At 35.0% G+C, this 17,979-nt stretch overlaps 1 protein-coding gene across 5 annotated transcripts in view; it reads left to right on the plus strand.

The window, feature by feature from the left end:
• The window catches only part of TRIQK (triple QxxK/R motif containing), a 93,249-nt gene that overhangs the window by 40,902 nt on the left and 34,368 nt on the right, over positions 1 to 17,979 (plus strand). For 3 of the 5 annotated variants that reach the window (XM_029223254.1, XM_029223252.1, XM_029223255.1), the window contains one exon: positions 12,006 to 12,087. In XM_029223254.1, coding sequence (XP_029079087.1) covers positions 12,027 to 12,087 — 61 coding nt within the window. In that variant the 5' untranslated portion in view covers positions 12,006 to 12,026. The remainder of the gene's footprint in view (positions 1 to 12,005; positions 12,088 to 17,979) is intronic. The other 2 variants (XM_029223257.1, XM_029223256.1) reach the window with 1 other exon arrangement.

A 17,979-nucleotide genomic window follows, 5' to 3' on the forward strand; every position in this document is an offset into this window, starting at 1 on the left:
GAATTTATAATTTTCCTATATATAAGTAGACATTATTACTTTGGAAATGCCTTTTACTGTATAAAGTGGGGTCATTGTTTTCATTGCTCTATCTGTGTGACCATAAATATAAATAAACAATACAATTTGGTCTGAACAGATTTCAAATGTGTTTGGCATTTGGCATTGTTAATAATGCCCATTTACAGTTAGATAATTGCATCAGTTTATATGGAGACATCTATACATCTATTTGTTTTAGTTAGGGTGATACTACCTACTGTGACAAATAGATGCAAAACGTATAGAGGCTCAAATGCTACAAGTTTACTTCTTGTGCTCATAGCAGTATGAAAGGGAAAATATGTTGGTTGAATAGCTGTCCTCCATGCAGTCATTCAGGATCCAGGATGTCATGGGCTCTGCCATCTTCATCACATTATTAACAGGGTCATTCTGGAGGTCATCTCCATTTCAGCCAGATGAATGAGTACATATGAAAAGTTTTTATAGGTTAGTTATAGAAGTAGCAGACATTAATTTATTCATATTTCATTAATTGAAACTCAGTCACATTCCCACAACTAACAGCAAAGGAGGCTGGAACATGTAATTGAGTGTGACCAGGAAAAAAAAAAGGAGAGCATGTAATTTAGGAAGCAGCTTTTCCTACATTCCACCTTTCTGGTCATGATATAGCCATAAACATCCTTTTTCCTGCCTCCCCAGTAGGGAGATCCTAAAGTTCCCCACTTACTGAATCCCACACAAAGTCAAGGATCTCAAGCCAATGCACAGTCTGGTTCCTTGAGGTTTACAGAATATGAAGTTTACCTACTGTTTCCCAGCCTCACCAGGCCCCTAATAAATAACAGCAACGCAAAGGATAACTGCTTCATAGCTCCAATAATCACTCCCATTTAGAAAGGGAAGAATGGGAAACACACAGGGATTGATCCATGCTGTGCAGGATACCGCTGAGAAGGCCCATTATACTGACAGTAGAAGTTTCTTGCTTAGACCCTAGTTATGGTCTTTTTTAGAGAAATTCCCTTGTCATGGCTCTGCCTTCTGGATGGTTCTCCTTCCTGGTCACATATGAAGTGAGTGTTACAAATCCACAAAGTTTGCCTTCTTTGGGGGCAGCACTCTGCTGGTTTAAGTTTAGAGGCCCAAGGATTGGTTTTCATTCACAGAATTTTTTAAACAAAATTTCTGGTTTCCCTGTAAATATAGTTCCCTCATATTTTAGTAACATTTTTACCATTTCTAGTTAGTTCCATGTGCCAGTAATCACACTGCGATTTCTTTCTTAGACATGGTTCTCAAGTCTGCTTTCTTTATAAACATCAGATCTCCCACGCCTCTCTTTCTATAGTGGCTGCCTCCAGGTGATCTGGAACATTACGTTCAGGTGAGAAAGGAACATCCTTGATCTGCTCTTTGCCCTCCTCTCTCTCTCTTTTTTAACTGAGATGTCTTAATGAGCACTTGTTTTTCAAAATCTGTTAAACTGTCTTCAAAAATTTTTAAAAAGCTTTATTGAAGTATAGTTGATTTACAATGCTGTGTTAATTTCTGCTGTACAGCAAAGTGATTCTGTTATACATATATATACATTCATTTTTTAAAATATTTTTTCCATTATGGTTTATCATAGGATATCGAATATAGTTCTCTGTACTCTACAGTAGGACCTTGTTGTTTTAGCCATTCTATATATAACAGTTTACATCTGCTAACCCCAACCTCCCACTCCATCCCTCCCCCAACCCCCTCTGAGTCTGTTTCTGTTTCATAGATAGGTTCATTTGTGTCATATTCTAAATTCAACATGTAAGTGATATCGTATGGTATTTGTCTTTCTCTTTCTGACTTCCCTTAATGTGCTTATCTCTAGTTGCATCCATGTTGCTGCAAATGGTATTATTTCATTCTTTTTTTATGGGTGGGTAATGTTCCACTTTGTGTGTGTGTATAGATAGATACATAGATAGATAGATAGATAGATAGATAGATAGTTAGATATCTCATCATCTTCTTTATCTATTCATCTATCGATGGACATTTAGGTTGTTAACATGTCTTGACTATTGTGAATAGTGTTGCTATGAACATAGGGGTGCACGTATCTTTTTGAATTATAGTTTTGTCTGGGTATATGCCCAGGAGTAGGATTGCTGGATCATATGGTAATTCTATTTTTAGTTTTCTGAGGAAGCTCCATACTGTTTTGCAAAGTGGCTGTACCAACTTACACTCCCACCAACATATAGGAGGTTTCCTTTTTCTCCACATCTTCTCCAGCATCTGTTATTTGTAGACTTTTTAATGATGGCCATTCTTACTGGTGTGAGGTGGTACCTCATTGCATTTTTTTAAATTATATTTTTTATTGAAAGTGGGCATAGAGGGAACCTACCTCAACATAAAAAAGGCCATATATGACAAACCCACAGCAAACATTATTCTCAATGGTGGAAAACTGAAGGCATTTCCTCTAAAATCAGGAACAAGGCAAGGGTGCCCACTCTCACTACTATTATTCAACAAAGATTTGGAAGTCCTAGCCATGGTGATCAGAGAAGATAAAGAAATAAAAGGAATCCAAATTGTCAAAGAAGGGTAAAATTGTCACTGTTTGCAGATGACATGATACTATATGTAGAAAATCCTAAAGATGCTACCAGAAAACTACAAGAGCTAATCAATGAATTTAGTAAAGTTGCAGGATACAAAATTAATACACAGAAATCTCTTGCATTCCCATACACTAACAATGAAAGATCAGAAAGAGAAATTAAGGAAACAATCCCATTCACTACTGCAACAAAAATAATAAAATATCTAGGAATAAACCTACCTAAGGAGGCAAAAGACCTGTATGCAGAAAACTATAAGATACTGATGAAAGAAATCAAAGATGACACAAACAGATGGAGAGATATACCATGTTCTTGGACTGGAAAAATCAATATTGTGAAAATGACTATACTACCCAAAGCAATCTATAGATTTGATGCTTCTCTTTAACTTTTATTTACTGCTTTTTGGCGTTTAGAAGTTGGCATTTCCAATCTTGTTCCCAAATTACTGGGCTCTCTATACCCTCATAGTTTTGCTTGTGAACTGGCCAGTTCTTGCCTGACTTCATCTTTATCCTGTAGCTCCTTCCTCGAAGCATTGAGGAATGCTTCCAGGCACCCTCTGGGGAACACTTAAGTCTGTAATAGTCCCCACCAACATACATGATTCAATCACAATAGAATTTCATTTCTTTTTCAGTAGAGTACAATGATGGTTTGAACTAAAATATTGCCTGCCGTGTCAGTAAACAAAGGATGTGGCAGCCATCAAGCCATCACATTACAGCCACTGGATGGTGAGCCCTGAGGGAACTCAGGATGGAGACAAACAGGCTGCCCACTGCCAAGCCCATCTAGCAGTCAGCCACTGTAGCCACCTGTGATAGTACACCAGAGGAAACTCAGGATGAGAAAACACAGGATACTGGCCCCAGGTAGCTGAAGGGCATATCAAAGGAATGATTTCAGTGAGCCCAGACTCTTGCATCTTCCCATACATAGAAAAGAGCTAAATTCCTTAATCTGAGCTATCTGGTTTTCTTTAATTAATAGTAATCTTTTGATGTTCCAACTACCTGGTCTTTGTTGCAGAAACTCCTGTATATCCTGGCTTCCCCCCTTGCCTCTTTGAGCAGTCTCTCAGAGTCATCTGAGATGCTTCCTCCCAGGCTTGAAGTCCTAAGAATGTTTGCTGAATAAAACATAACTCTCAACTTTTAGGTTGTGCAGTTTTTTCAGTCGACAATAGTAAATAAGTTACAGAATACCCTCCTGCATCCCAGGAAGATCAAGATTCTGTGTTCTTACAAAGATACCCTTATGGTTTCTCTGGAGATTATTTCCATTCTAGCCAATTGGAAGGGGAAAAAGAACACAGGATTCAATACTGGAGATTTTTAGTGTTCAGGTCTGGAAGTGGCACACATGACTTCAATTCATATTCTGTTGATAAGAATTTAATTAAATGTTTGATTTCAGGCTAGGAAAAATAGTGCCAGGAAAAGGACAATATGGATTTTGGTTAGTAGGTTGCAGTCTCTGCTACAATATCTAAATTCAGTAAAAAGAATAGGATTTGAAAGATATGTTGTGGATTAAAGCAAACTGCATATAATGTAGTGTACAGGGGGGAAGAAATTTTCTTCTACCCTTCTAGGTTCTTCTGGCTGGTCTAAGAATTAAATTGACGTGAGACAGATTAACAGGAGAAAATCAAACAGAACTTTAATAACATGTATACATGGGAGAGACCCAGGAAAACAGAGTGACTCATCAAAATGGCTGAAACCCTCACCTTAAATACCCTGATCTCCAGCTCTAACAGTGTGGTTTCATTGAGCATTAATAGTACTTGATAACATGAATGTTACCAAGAATGGATAATTGGGAAATTTAATTGTATTTAATTGTATTTATTTGCACCAACAATTGTATCCTTGATAATTTATTTGAAAGAATTTTATATTTTCTTTCTCTTTACATCTTTATTGGAGTATAATTGTTTTACAATGGTGTGTTAGTTTCTGCTTTCTAACAAAGTGAATCAGCTATACATATACATATATCCCCATATCTCCTCCCTCTTGTGTCTCCCTCCCACCATCCCTATCCCACCCCTCTAGGTGGTCACAAAGCACTGAGCTGATCTCCCTGTGCTATGTGGCAGCTTCCCACTAGCTATTTTACATTTGGTAGTGTATATATGTCCATGCCACTCTCTCACCTTGTCCCAGCTTACCCTACCCCTTTTCCTTGTCCTCATGTCCATTATCTATGTCTGCATCTTTATTCCTGTCATACGCTTAGGTTCTTCAGAACTTTTTTTTTTTTTGATTCCATATATAAGTGCTGGCATATGGTATTTGTTTTTCTCTTTCTGACTTACTTCATTCTGTATGACAGACTCTAGGTCCATCTACCTCACTACAAATAACTCAATTTCATTTCTTTTTATGTCTGAGTAATATTCCATTGTGTGTGTGTGTGTATATATATATATCTATATATATAGTTGCCATATCTTCTTTATACATTCATCTGTTGATGGACACTTACGTTGCTTCCATGTCCTGGCTATTGTAAATAGAGCTGCAGTGAACATTGTGATACATGACTCTTTTTGAATTATGGTTTTCTCAGGGTATATGCCCAGTAGTGGGATTGCTGGGTCATATGGTAGCTCTATCTTTAGTTTTTTAAGGAGCCTCCATACTGTTCTCCATAGTGGCTCTATCAATTTACATTCCCACCAAGAGTGCAAGAGGGTTCTCCTTTCTCCACACCCTCTCCAGCATTTATTGTTGGTCGATTTCTGGATGATGGCCATTCTGACGGGTGTGAGGTGATACCTTATTGTAGTTTTGATTTGCATTTCTCCAATGATTAGTGATGTTGAGCATCCTTTCATGTGTTTGTTGGCAATCTGTATATCTTCTTTGGAGAATTGTCTGTTTAGGTCTTCTGCCCATTTTTGAATTGGGTTGTTTGTTTATTTGGTATTGAGCAGCATGAGCTGCTTGTAAATTTTGGAGATTAATCCTTTGTCAGTTGCTTCATTTGCAAAAATTTTCTCCCATTCTGAGTGTTGTCTTTTCATCTTGTTTATGGTTTTCTTTGCTATGCAATAGGTTTTAAATTTCAGTAGGTCCCATTTGTTTATTTTTGTTTTTATTTCCTTTTCTCTAGCAGGTGGGTCAAAAAGGATCTTGCTGTGGTTTATGTGATAGAGTGTTCTGCCTGTGTTTTCCTCTAAGGGTTTTATAGTGTCTTGCCTTACATTTAGATCTTTAATCCATTTTGAGTTTATTTTTGTGTTAGGGAATGTTCTAATTTCATTCTTTTACATGTAGCTGTTCAGTTTTCCCAGCACCACTTACTGAAGAGGCTGCCTTTCTCCATAGTATATCCTTGCCTCCTTTGTCATAGATTAGTTGACCATCGGTGTGTGGGTTTATCTCTGGGCTTCCTATCCTGTTCCATTGATCTATATTTCTGTTTTTGTGCCAGTACCATACTGTCTTGATTACCGTAGCTTTGTAGTATAGTCTGACATCAGGGACCCTGATTCCTCCAGCTCTGTATTTCTATCTCAAGATTGCTTTGGCTCTTCAGGGTCTTCAGTGTTTCCATACAAATTGTGAATTTTTTTGTTCTAGTTCTGTGAAAAATGCCAGTGGTAGTTTGATAAGGATTGCACTGAATCTGTAGATTGCTTTGGATAGTATAGTCATTTTCACAATGTTGATTCCTCCAATCAAAAAAACATGGTATATCTCTCCATCTGTTTTTGTCATCTTTAATTTCTTTCATTAGTCTCTTATAATTTCTGCATACAGGTCTTTTGTCTCCTTAGGTGGGTTTACACCTAGGTAATTTATTCTCTTTGTTGCAGTGGTAAATGGGAGTGTTTCCTTAATTTCTCATTCAGATTTTTCATCATTAGTGTATAGGAAGCAAGAGATTTTTGTACATTAATTTTGTATCCTGCTACTTTACCAAATTCATTGATTAGCTCTAATAGTTTCCTGGGAGCATCTTTAGGATTCTCTATGCATAGTATCATGTCATCTGCAAACAGTGACAACTTTAATTCTTCTTTTCTGATTTGGATTCCTTTTATTTCTTTTTCTTCTCTGATTGCTGTGGCTAAAACTTCCAAAACTATGTTGAATAATAGTAGTGAGAGTGGACAACCTTGTCTTGTTCCAGATCTTAGAGGAAATGGTTTCAGTTTTTCACCATTGAGAATGATGTTGGCTGTTGGTTTGTCATATGTGGCCTTTATTATGTTGAGGTAGGTTCCCTCTATGCTTACTTTCTGGAGGGTTATCATAAATGGGTGTTGAATTTTGTAGAAAGCTTTTTCTGCATCTATAGAAATGATCATATGGTTTTTCTCCTTCAATTTGTTAATATGGTTTATCACATTGATTTGTGTGTATTGAATAATCCTTGCATTCCTGGGATAAACCCCACTTGATCATGGTGTATGAGCTTTTTAATGTGCTGTTGGATTCTGTTTGCTAGTATTTTGTTGAGGATTTTTGCATCTATGTTCATCAGTGATATTGGCCTGTAGATTTCTTTTTTTGTGACTGCTTTGTCGGGTTTTGGTATCAGGGTGATGGTGGCCTCATAGAATGAGTTTGGGAGTGTTCCTCCCTCTGCAATATTTTGGAAGACTTTGAGAAGGATAGGTGTTACCTCTTCTCTAAATGATGGGTAGAATTCGCCTGTGAAGCCATCTCATCCTGGGCTCTTGTTTGTTGAAAGATTTTTAATCACAGTCTCAATTTCATTGCTTGTGATTGGTCTGTTCATATTTTCTATTTTTTTCCTGGTACAGTCTCAGAATGTTGTACTTTTCTAAGAATTTCTCCATTTCTTCCAGGTTGTCCATTTCATTGTGATATAGTTGCTTATAGTAATCTCTCATGATCTTTTTTATTTCTGCAGTGTCAATTGCTACTTCTCCTTTTTCATTTCTAATTCTATTGATTTGAGTCTTCTCCCTTTTTTTCTTGATGAGTCTGGCTAATGGCTTATCAATTTTGTTTATCTTCTCAAAAAAATAGCTTTTTGTTTTACTGAGCTTTGCTATGGTTTCCTTCATTTCTTCTTTTATTTCTGGTATGATCTTTATTATTTCTTCCTTTCTGCTAACTTTGGAGTTATTTTTTTCTTCTTTCTCTAATTGCTTTAGGTGTAAGGTTAGGTTGTTTATTTGAGATGTTTCTTGTTTCTTGAGGTAAGATTATATTGCTATAAACTTCCCTCATAAAATTGCTTTTGCTGCATCCCATAGGATTTAGGTCATCATCTTTTCATTGTCATTTGTTTCTAGGTATTTTTTGATTTCCTGTTTGTTTTCTTCAGTGATCTCTTGGTTATTGAATGGTGTATTGTTTAGCCTCCATGTGTTTGTATTTTTTACAGATTTTTTTCCGTAATTGATATCTAGTTTCACAGTGTTGTGGTCAGAAAAGATACTTGATATGATTTCAGTTTTCTTAAATTTACCAAGGCTTGATTTGTGAACAAAGATATGACCTATCCTGGAGAATGTTCCATGAGCACTTCAGAAGAAATTGTATTCTGTTGTTTTTGGTTGGAATGTCCTATAAATATCAATTAAGTCCATCTTGTTTAATGTATCATTTAAAGCTTGTGTTTCCTTATTTATTTTCATTTTGGATGATCTGTCCATTGGTGAAAGAAGGGTGTTAAAGTCCCCTACTATGACTGTGTTACTGTCGATTTCCCCTTTTTTGCCTGTTAGCATTTGCCTTATGTATTGAGGTGCTCCTATGTTGGGTGCATAAATATTTACATTTGTTATATCTTCTTGGATTGATCCCTTGATCATTATGTAGTGTCCTTCTTTTTATCTTGTAATAGCCCTTATTTTAAAGTCTATTTTGTTTGATATGAGAATTGCTACTCTAGATTCTTTTGATTTCCATTTGCATGGAATATCTTTTTCCATCCCCTCACTTTCAGTTTGTATGTGTCCCTAGGTGTGAAGTGGGTCTCTTGTAGACAGCATATATATGCGTATTTGTTTTTGTATCCATTCAGCCAGTCTATGTTTTTTGTTTGGAGCATTTAATCCATTTACTTTTAAGGTAATTATCGATGTGTATGTTCGCATTACCATTTTCTTAATTGTTTTGGGTTTGTTATTGTAGGTCTTTTCCTTCTCTTATGTTTCCTGCCTAGAGAAGCTCCTTTAGCATTTGTTGTTAACCTGGTTTGTTGATGCTGAATTCTCTTTGTTTTTGCTTTTCTGTAAATATTTTAATTTCCCCCTCAAATCTGAATGAGATCATTGCTGGATAGAGTAATCTTGGTTGTAGGTTTTTCCCTCTCATCACTTTAAATATGTCCTGCCACACCCTTCTACTTTGCAGAGTTTCTGCTGAAATATCAGCTGTTAACCTTATGTGGGTTCCCTTGTATGCTATTTGTTGTTTTTCCTTGCTGGTTTTAATATTTTTTCTTTGTATTTAATTTTTGATAGTTTGATTAATATTTGTCTTGGCCCTTTTCTCCTTTGATTTATCCCGTATGGGACTCTCTGTGCGAAGTGCACCTTATTGACTATTTCCTTTCCCATATTAGGAAAGTTTTCAACTATAATCCTTTCAAATATTTTCTCAGTCCCTTTCTTTTTCTCTTCTTCTTCTGGGATCTCTATAATTCAAATGTTCGTACGTTTAATGTTGTCCCAGAGGTCTCTGAGATTGACCTCAATTCTTTTCATTCTTTTTTCTTTATTCTGCTCTGTGGTAGTTATTTCCACTATTTTATCTTTCAGGTCACTTATCCGTTCTTCTGCCTCAGTTATTCTGCTATTGATTCCTTCTAGAGAATTTTTAATTTCATTCATTGTGTTGTTCATCATTATTTGTTTGCTCTTTAGTTCTTCTAGGTACTTGTTAAACGTTTCTTGTATTTTCTCCATTCTATTTCCAAAATTTTGGATCATCTTTACTATCATTACTCTGAATTATTTTTCAGGTAGACTGCCTGTTTCCTCTTCATTTGTTTGCTCTGGTGGGTTTTTAACTTGCTCCTTCATCTGTTGTGTGTTTCTCTGTCTTCTCATTTTGCTTCACTTACTGTGTTTGGGGTCTCCTTTTCACAGATGCACATTCGTTGTTTCCATTGTTTTTAGTGTCTGCCTGCAGTGGCTAAGGTTGGTTCAGTGGGTTGTGTAGGCTTCCTGGTGGAGGGGACTGGTGCCTGTGTTTGGTGGTTGAGGCTGGATCTTGTCTTTCTGGTGGGCAGTACCATGTCCAGTGGTGTGTTAAGAGGTGTCTTTGACCTTATTATGATTTTACTAAACCTCTCTGCTAATGGGTGTGATTTTGTTCCTGTCTTGCTGATTGTTTGGCATAGCATGTCCAGCTTGCTGTTTGTTGAGTGGAGCTGGGTCTTAGCATTGAGACGGAGATCTCAGGGAGAGCTTTTGCCATGTGATTTTATGTGGAGCTGGGAGGTCTCTGGTGGACCAATGTCCTGATCTCAGCACTCCCACCTCAGAGACACAGCCCTGACACCCAGCCGGAGCACCAAGACCTTGTCAGCCACAGACCTCTGAAGAAAAGGGAGTAAAAAATAAAGAAAACTGAATAAAATAAAATAAATTTTAAAAATTATTAAAAGTAAAATAAAAATTAAAAGTAATAAAAAGAAAGAAAGAAAGAAGAGAGCAACCAAACCCAAAAACAAATCCACCAATGTTAATAAGCACTAAACATTATACAAAAAACAAAGAAAACAATCAAAAAGATCCAGACAGGCAGAACCCTAGGACAATGTTAAAAGCCAAGTTATACAGACAAAATCACACAAAGAAGCATACACATACGCACTGAAAAAAAGAGAAAAAGGGGGAAAAAAAAAAATATATATATATATATATAAAAAGATATAGGAAGCGAGCAACCAAATCAATAAACAAATCTACCAATGACAATAAACTCTAAATACTAAACTAAGATAAACATAAAATGCTAAGCTAAGATAAACATAAAATCAGAAACAAATTAGATGCAGAAATCAAATCCCAAGTCTACAGTTGCTCCCAAAGTTTACCGCCTAAATTTTGGGATGATTCGTTCTCTATTCAGGTATTCCAGAGATGCAGGGTACATCAAGTTGACTGTGGAGTTTTAATCAGCTGCTCCTGAGGCTGCTGGGAGAAACTTCCCTTTCTCTTCTTTGTTCGCACAGCTCCTGGCTTCAGCTTTGGATTTGGCCCTGCCTCTGTGTGTAGGTCGCCTGAGGGCATCTGTTGTTCCCTTAGACAGGACGGGGTTAAAGTAGCAGCTTATTTGGGGGCTCTGGCTCATTCAGGCCAGGGAGAGGGAGGGGTATGTAATGTGGGGCAGAGGCCAATGTGACATTGCAACAGCCTGAGGTTCACTGTGTGTTCTCCCAGGGAAGTTGTCCCTGGATCATGGGACCCTGGCAGTGGCAGGCTGCACAGGTTACCAGAAGGGGAGGGGTGGATAGTGACCTCTGCTTGCACACAGACTTCTTGGTGGCTGTAGCAGCAGCCTTAGCATCTCATGCCCGACTCTGGTGTCTGTGCTGATAGCCACGGCTTGTGCCCATCTCTGGATCTCATTTAGGCTGTGCTCTGATTCCCCTCTCCTTGCTCATGCCAAAACATTGGTCTCTTGCCTCTTAGGCAGTTCCAGACTTTTTCCTGGACTCCCTCCTGGCTAGCTGTGGTGCATTAGCCCCTTTCAGGCTGTGTTCATGCAGCCAACCCCAGTCCTCTTCCTGGGATCTGACCTCTGAAGCCCGAGCGTCAGCTCCCAGCCGCCACCTGCCCCTGTGGGTGAGCAGACAAGTCTCTGAGGCTGGTGAGTGCTGGTCGGCAATGATCCTCTGTGTGGGAATCTCTCTGCTTTGTCCTCTGCACCCATGTTGCTGTGCTGTCCTCCATGGCTCCGAAGCTTCCCCCCCTCTGCCACCCGCAGTCTCCACCCACAAAGGGGCTTCCTAGCGTGTGGAAACCTTTCCTCCTTCACAGCTCCCTCCCACTGGTGCAGGTCCCATCTCTATCCTTTTGTCTCTGTTTTTACTTTTTTCTTTTGCCCTACTCAGGTACGTGGGAAGTTTCTTGCCTTTTGGGAAGTCTGAGGTCTTCTGCCGGCATTCAGTAGGTGTTCTGTAGGAGTTGTTCCACATGTAGATGTATTTCTGATGTATTTGTTGGGAGGAAGGTGATCTCCACGTCTTACTCCTCTGCCATCTTGAAGATCTCTCGAATTTTATATTCTTTACCAATATCTAATGGGAATAAGTCAAATGCATTTTTACCTGTTGCTTTAAAAATGGATTTTGTGAAATAAGTTATTTCTGAAGTTTGTAGATAGTTCTTTTGATTTTTTAGGACTTCATCATAATTATTTTCTTTCTTTGCAGCAGGCACTTTGGAGATCAAAGATGGGAAGAAAAGATGCCTCCACTATAAAACTTCCTGTTGATCAGTACAGAAAGCAAATTGGTAAGCAATGAATTCCCTTTGATACATTCTTGTGAATTCAGATGAAGATAAAAGCAATTATGTGTGATATTAAGAAAATAACTTTTCCCTAATACATATGATGCACAGAATATGAATAACAAAGGACTGCACAGAATTTTTAAGGAACAAAAATCAGTGCAGCCCTGTTTACCTCTGAAGAAATACCTTTTTTGTACTTATGATTTTTCAAAGCTCTTTTAGATTTTATTAATTTGGTAAAGCAAAAATACTTTTATTGTTATTCTTAAGGCAAGGTGCTTGTGTATAATCAGTATTTTTAATATTAACATCTGTTTAATTATTTATTTTTATCCTTATAAAATCTTTCAATTCTTTTGACTCTTAGTGGCAATAATGTGATAACCTCAAAATTCTCTATTAAAATTTTAACTTAGTAAAATGGTGGACTAGAAGGAAGTCCAGTAAACAGCAAAGGAAGATAACAGGAAGCTTCCCTGTTTTAGACTATGCTCTAGGTACAGGATTTCCTACCTAATCTTTTCAAGGATGCATGGAGTATTTACAAAAAATTACCTCCATACTAAGTCACAAACCAAGTCCCCTCAATTTTAAAGAATCAATATCCTGCAACCACAACTTTGAACAAAGTGTAGTAAATTAGAAATCAATTGGAAGCCAAAAAGTTAACTTCCCCTTCCCCACCCGCTACCCTCTCTTCTTACATGTTCCTTCCTTTTGCCACCTGTTCCCATTCTTTTGGAAATTAAAATAATAATCATAATAATAATATTAATAATAAAACCTCTTCTAAATAACTGACAGATAAACAAAGAAGTTACAATACTTGTCAGAAAATAAGTAGAAGTAATTGATAATAATAGAGTATATATACCTGTTTTATAAATATGATACATAAGGTACACTCCATAAGGGAAAAGATGTTTCTGCAAAACAAAGGAGATGAAAGCAAAGTGAAAAATATTTAAAATATGTAACCAATTAAAAATTTACACGTAGAAAAATAAAGCCCTACTATAAATAAAATAATCTGGAAATCCAGTAGTAAAATGGGCAAAAAATATGAGCAGGCAATTCATAAAAGAGGAAATCAAACTACACAAACAAAACCAAACAACTATTACAACAAAAAATGCAATCAAAAGAATCTTATGAAAGATTTAACTCACCTAACTGATGGATAATGCAAATTAAAAAACAATATTTCTGACTATATTATTTCTTAGGAGAAGGTTTATGATATTTGATTTCTTTTGTATATATCTTCCTTCACTTATAGGATGCAGCATGAGTAAATAGTGTGGGTTGTTATATTATTTATGTGTTTAAACAGAAGGACTGACTTACCAGATTGAAGTTTGATCAGATGGGATGTGCTAAACCACATAAATAAAGAATAACCATATTGGGGATCAATCCACACCCAACTCTTAAATAAACAATTCTTAGAATTTTGACAAGTGTGTATATCCATGTAACCACATATGCCAATCAAAATATAGAACATTTCCATCTTCTCAGATAGTTCTAGTCAGTCCTTACCCACACCCCCCATATGCAACCACTGTTCTGATTTCTATCATCACTGATGACAGAAAAATAAAATAAAGCATCAGCTAAGATTTTTATTGAAATTGAATTGCATCTAATGATCAATTTTTGAGAATAGATACCCTAAAAATCTAAAGTATTCTGTTCTATAAACATTGCATATCTTTCCTTTGATTTAGTTCCATTCATATATATAAGAGCCAAGAAAGAATAAGACAGAGAAAGTAATATAATTGTAAAGTCTCAGCCCTCTTCTTATACTAAATTGTTCTGAGGATTCTGTGTTATGCATTATGTTCCCGTATAGAGTTCTCTTTCCTGTTTCACTTCCTCTTGAAAATATAAGCAGGCACAAGATCTACCCTTCTCACAGGATGCTTGTGAGATCCATAAAAAGTGTTAGAGCAGTTTACAAAGTAGAGTGTTGCATGGACATGAGTTATCCTGGGTAAACTTTGCAAATACAGTAATCATGATCAAACAAAATATACTAAAATTAAAATAGCGAGGGTATACTATTGTCTACTCTTTTTAAGGATAATGCACTGCAGTGTTTAGATTTTCATGTATATACTATAGAATAATATAGTAATATTATGTAAGTAATAATAATAATATGTAAGATTTTGTAAAGACAGAGAAAAAAATGAAATAGAAAAAATATTAATTAGTTAATTAATTAGGATATTAACTAATGCGAGAATTTTCTCAAGGATTTTTCTTTTCTCACTTAATGCGTCAGAGTTAGAAAGTACCAGAAGCCTCAACTCATACTAATGATGATAGATGGTCTATCACCGACACTGTCTTCCTTACATGGAGTTCTATGTAGACATTTTCCCAGATATGATCCAAAATGTGAGGAGGGAATAAAGCAACTAGAATTATTTTAAGAAGATATTTCAGTATTGATGGTAAAAAACAAAGTACAAATAGCAAATAAACTGAGTATCACAGTGTTTTTCTTTTAGTATTCAAGCTGTTAGTAAGCTAATTTAGATTGCTAATAAAGTTTCACAATGAATAGAGGCGTTGTATGTGTTCAGTGTTCACTTGTTACTAAATCTCATTTATTTATGTAATTTTTGTTTGGTCAGTCAGTAACTGTACATGGCAAAACCAGTGCCATTTTTGAATGATGATTTCAATATCACTGTTTAATATTTGTCTTCCACTAAAAGTTTTGCCTTTTAAATTATGTAGTAAATGACAGTGATTAATGGCTTTCACAAAAAGCCTTTCTTACAATAGTCTTTGCTCAGGTAAGAATCAAATGAGCTGACACTGTGACTGGAAACGCCTCGTAGATAGAGAATTTTCACATTAAATGGACACTACGTTAATTACTATATCATGATCTTGAAATGTGTAGAGAACTGAGATGGAATACCCTTCTCACTTTTAAGGCAGTATACTAAGAAAAACTGAATATTCTGAAATATTGCTGACTGCAAAGGGAAATAAATTGGTTTGGGCCTTACATTTCTTCAGAAATAATGTTTTAAAAATAGATAGTGTGAGACTGGCTAATATTACATGTATTATTCTAGAGATAAATTATTTCAAAATTGGAAAAGAATAGAATTTTTAAAACTTCTAACATAATTAAGATATTTTATAAATAGATATTATTAAATATATGAGGCCAAATAATACATGTGCTAGGTAAATCATATAAAAATTATAACTAATTTACTTATAAATCCCTATTTTCTTATATAACAGAGGTATTATAGGCATCTTGTGCCACGCACATCTTATTTCATCCTCATAGTAGTCCTATAGGAGCTTCATTTTTTACAGATCAGGAAAATACAGCACAGATGGGTTAAAGAAATTTCTCAAGGTGCTACATTTGGTAAGAGGTAGAGCCAGGACTCCATTCCAAGAAACTGACCACAGAATCCCTTCACTATACTGCTTCCCTGGGGCCAAAGACTATATTAGGTACTGGCAGATGCAAAAATAATTAAGTCATAAGATCTGAGTTCATGGAATTGGCAGTATAATAGCACTATGGCTATTATGACTGTCTGAGGAAACTCTGCTCATAATTTAGAGATACAATGTCCAAAATAAATTCTGGTATTTCTTAATTCTCTCTATATTTTTAAAAATCCTAATGTTATTATTATAGTTTATTCACTAAAAATTCATATATAATGGTATACGTATTTACTATTTCCTCTATTCCTAATTCTGTTTTATGTCCCAGACCTTCTATCTAAAATCATTTTCTTTTGTGCCTGGTAGACATCATTTTTTAGAATTTCCTAGAATATATGCCTGCTTGTGGCAATTTCTCAGTTTCTTTTTTTTAAAAATGATATTGATATACCATTATTTCTGAAATATGTTATCTCTGGCTATAGAATTTGAATTTGGAAGGTTTTGTTTTTATTTCATTGTGTGTTCTTTCAATATATGAAAATATCACTCCTTTGCATTTTGTCTATTATTTTTACTCCTAGGAACTCAATCTAAATGTTACTTCTTTAAAAATAATCAATCTTTTTTTTTTAACCTCCTTTTAAGATTTTCTGTGTCTTTGGATTTCTGCAGTTTCACTAAGATGAGTCTAAGTATAGGTTTGACTTCATTTATTCTATTTGGGGTTTACTGGGCTTCCTGTTGTTGTAGATTCATTTTTTAAAATATGTTCTTGAAAATTTTTATCCATTGTTTCCTGAAAATATTACCCCAGTTTCATTTTTTTTCTCTCATTTTTGGCAAATACCAGATATTCTATTGCTGTACAATAGAAAGGTGCATTTTCAGCTTTACTAAATGCTGGTAAATTACTCTCTAAAGTGGATGCACTCACTATTTTACAGTCACAGAAACGATGTAAAATGTTGTCTATTTCTCCATATTCTTCATTACTTTTTAGACTTAAAATTTTGCCAATCTCATACACATGAAATTGTATTCATTCTTATTTTAGTTTTCATTTTATTACTTACTAAGATTAATCATTTAATATATTTGTTGATCTTTTGATTTCTCTCTTTGACAAATCTATTGCTGCTATTTTTCTTTTTCTTTTTTTGTGTGCGAGTAGACTTTTAACTACTATTCTTTTCTTTCATTCTTTTTTTTTCATCTGTTAATAGATCTATATTTTCTTGAACCAATTTGTTTAACATCCTGGGATGAAGCTAAATGAAATCTACTGAGTTGTTTTTCTCTCATTGCATTGTTTCATTTCTTTATTTATACTGATAATAATTCTCTGTTACTTTATTCCATTATCCAATTTGCTTCTTGCTTTGGAAATACCTTACTTGTTTAGTTACTATAGCTTTTATACTTTTATACTTTATTTTTATAGTCTTTAAAATGGTAGGACAAATCCTCACCCTTATTTGTTGTTTTTAAAACTTGTCTCAACTACTCTTGGTCCTCTATCTGCTCATGTGAATTTTAAAATTAACTTTAAATAGTCATGAAAAAGGCCACTGGTAGTCAAATTTGAATTCCATGGGATTTGTAGATTACTTCGTGGAGAATTTATGTCTTTATATGTGAAAATTCATATCAGTTTTATCTTTTGAAATTATCATATGGCTGGTAAATTCAATAAATTTTTATTATTTTCTTTATAAAGTTATTGAGTATTTTTGAGCTAAACAGAAGTGATACATAATTTATTTGCTATTATTGCATATTTTTTTTGCTAATATAAAATTATATTTTGTAATTGGTTCTTGCTGCTATATAAACATGGTAATGAATTTTAATTATTAATCTTGTATTAAGCAACCTGACTGCATTTTATTAGAGTAATAATAATTTGTAATTTCTCTTGATTTTCTAATAGGCATAATTAAATTTTTTTTAACCTTTGTATTTTATCTTTCATATCTTGTTATGTTGTGTTTTTCAAGTATTGGATATAAATTACTGACTTTTAAGAAAACACTTCAATCGTTTTGCCATTATGTATAATACAGCTCTAGGATTTTGGTACATACTTGTTGGACTAAGGAAATTCCCCTTTGTTCTTAGTTTGCTAAGAGTTTGTTTTTCTTTTTTAAAATAATAAAGTATGTTGAATTTTATTGAAGTTTTTCTGTATATGTTGGAAGGATATTTTTGTTATTTTGGCAAATTGTATTTATAGATTTTCAAATGTTAAACTATCCTTGCATTACTGATATATACTGATATATATCCTACTTTGTCTTGATATTTTTTAATACACAGCTGAATTTAGTTTACTAATAATTTAAGATCTTTTTAACATCCTTCTTCATGCATGAAATTGGCACCAACTTTCCATTCTCTTTCTGTCTTTGTTCAGTTTTAGCTTCAGAGTCATATAAGATTTCTATAATGAAT

The sequence above is a fragment of the Monodon monoceros genome, unplaced genomic scaffold, assembly GCF_005190385.1.
Source record: "Monodon monoceros isolate NGI ecotype Baffin Bay Population unplaced genomic scaffold, NGI_Narwhal_1 Super_Scaffold_14, whole genome shotgun sequence".
Classification (NCBI taxonomy): Eukaryota; Metazoa; Chordata; class Mammalia; order Artiodactyla; family Monodontidae; genus Monodon; species Monodon monoceros.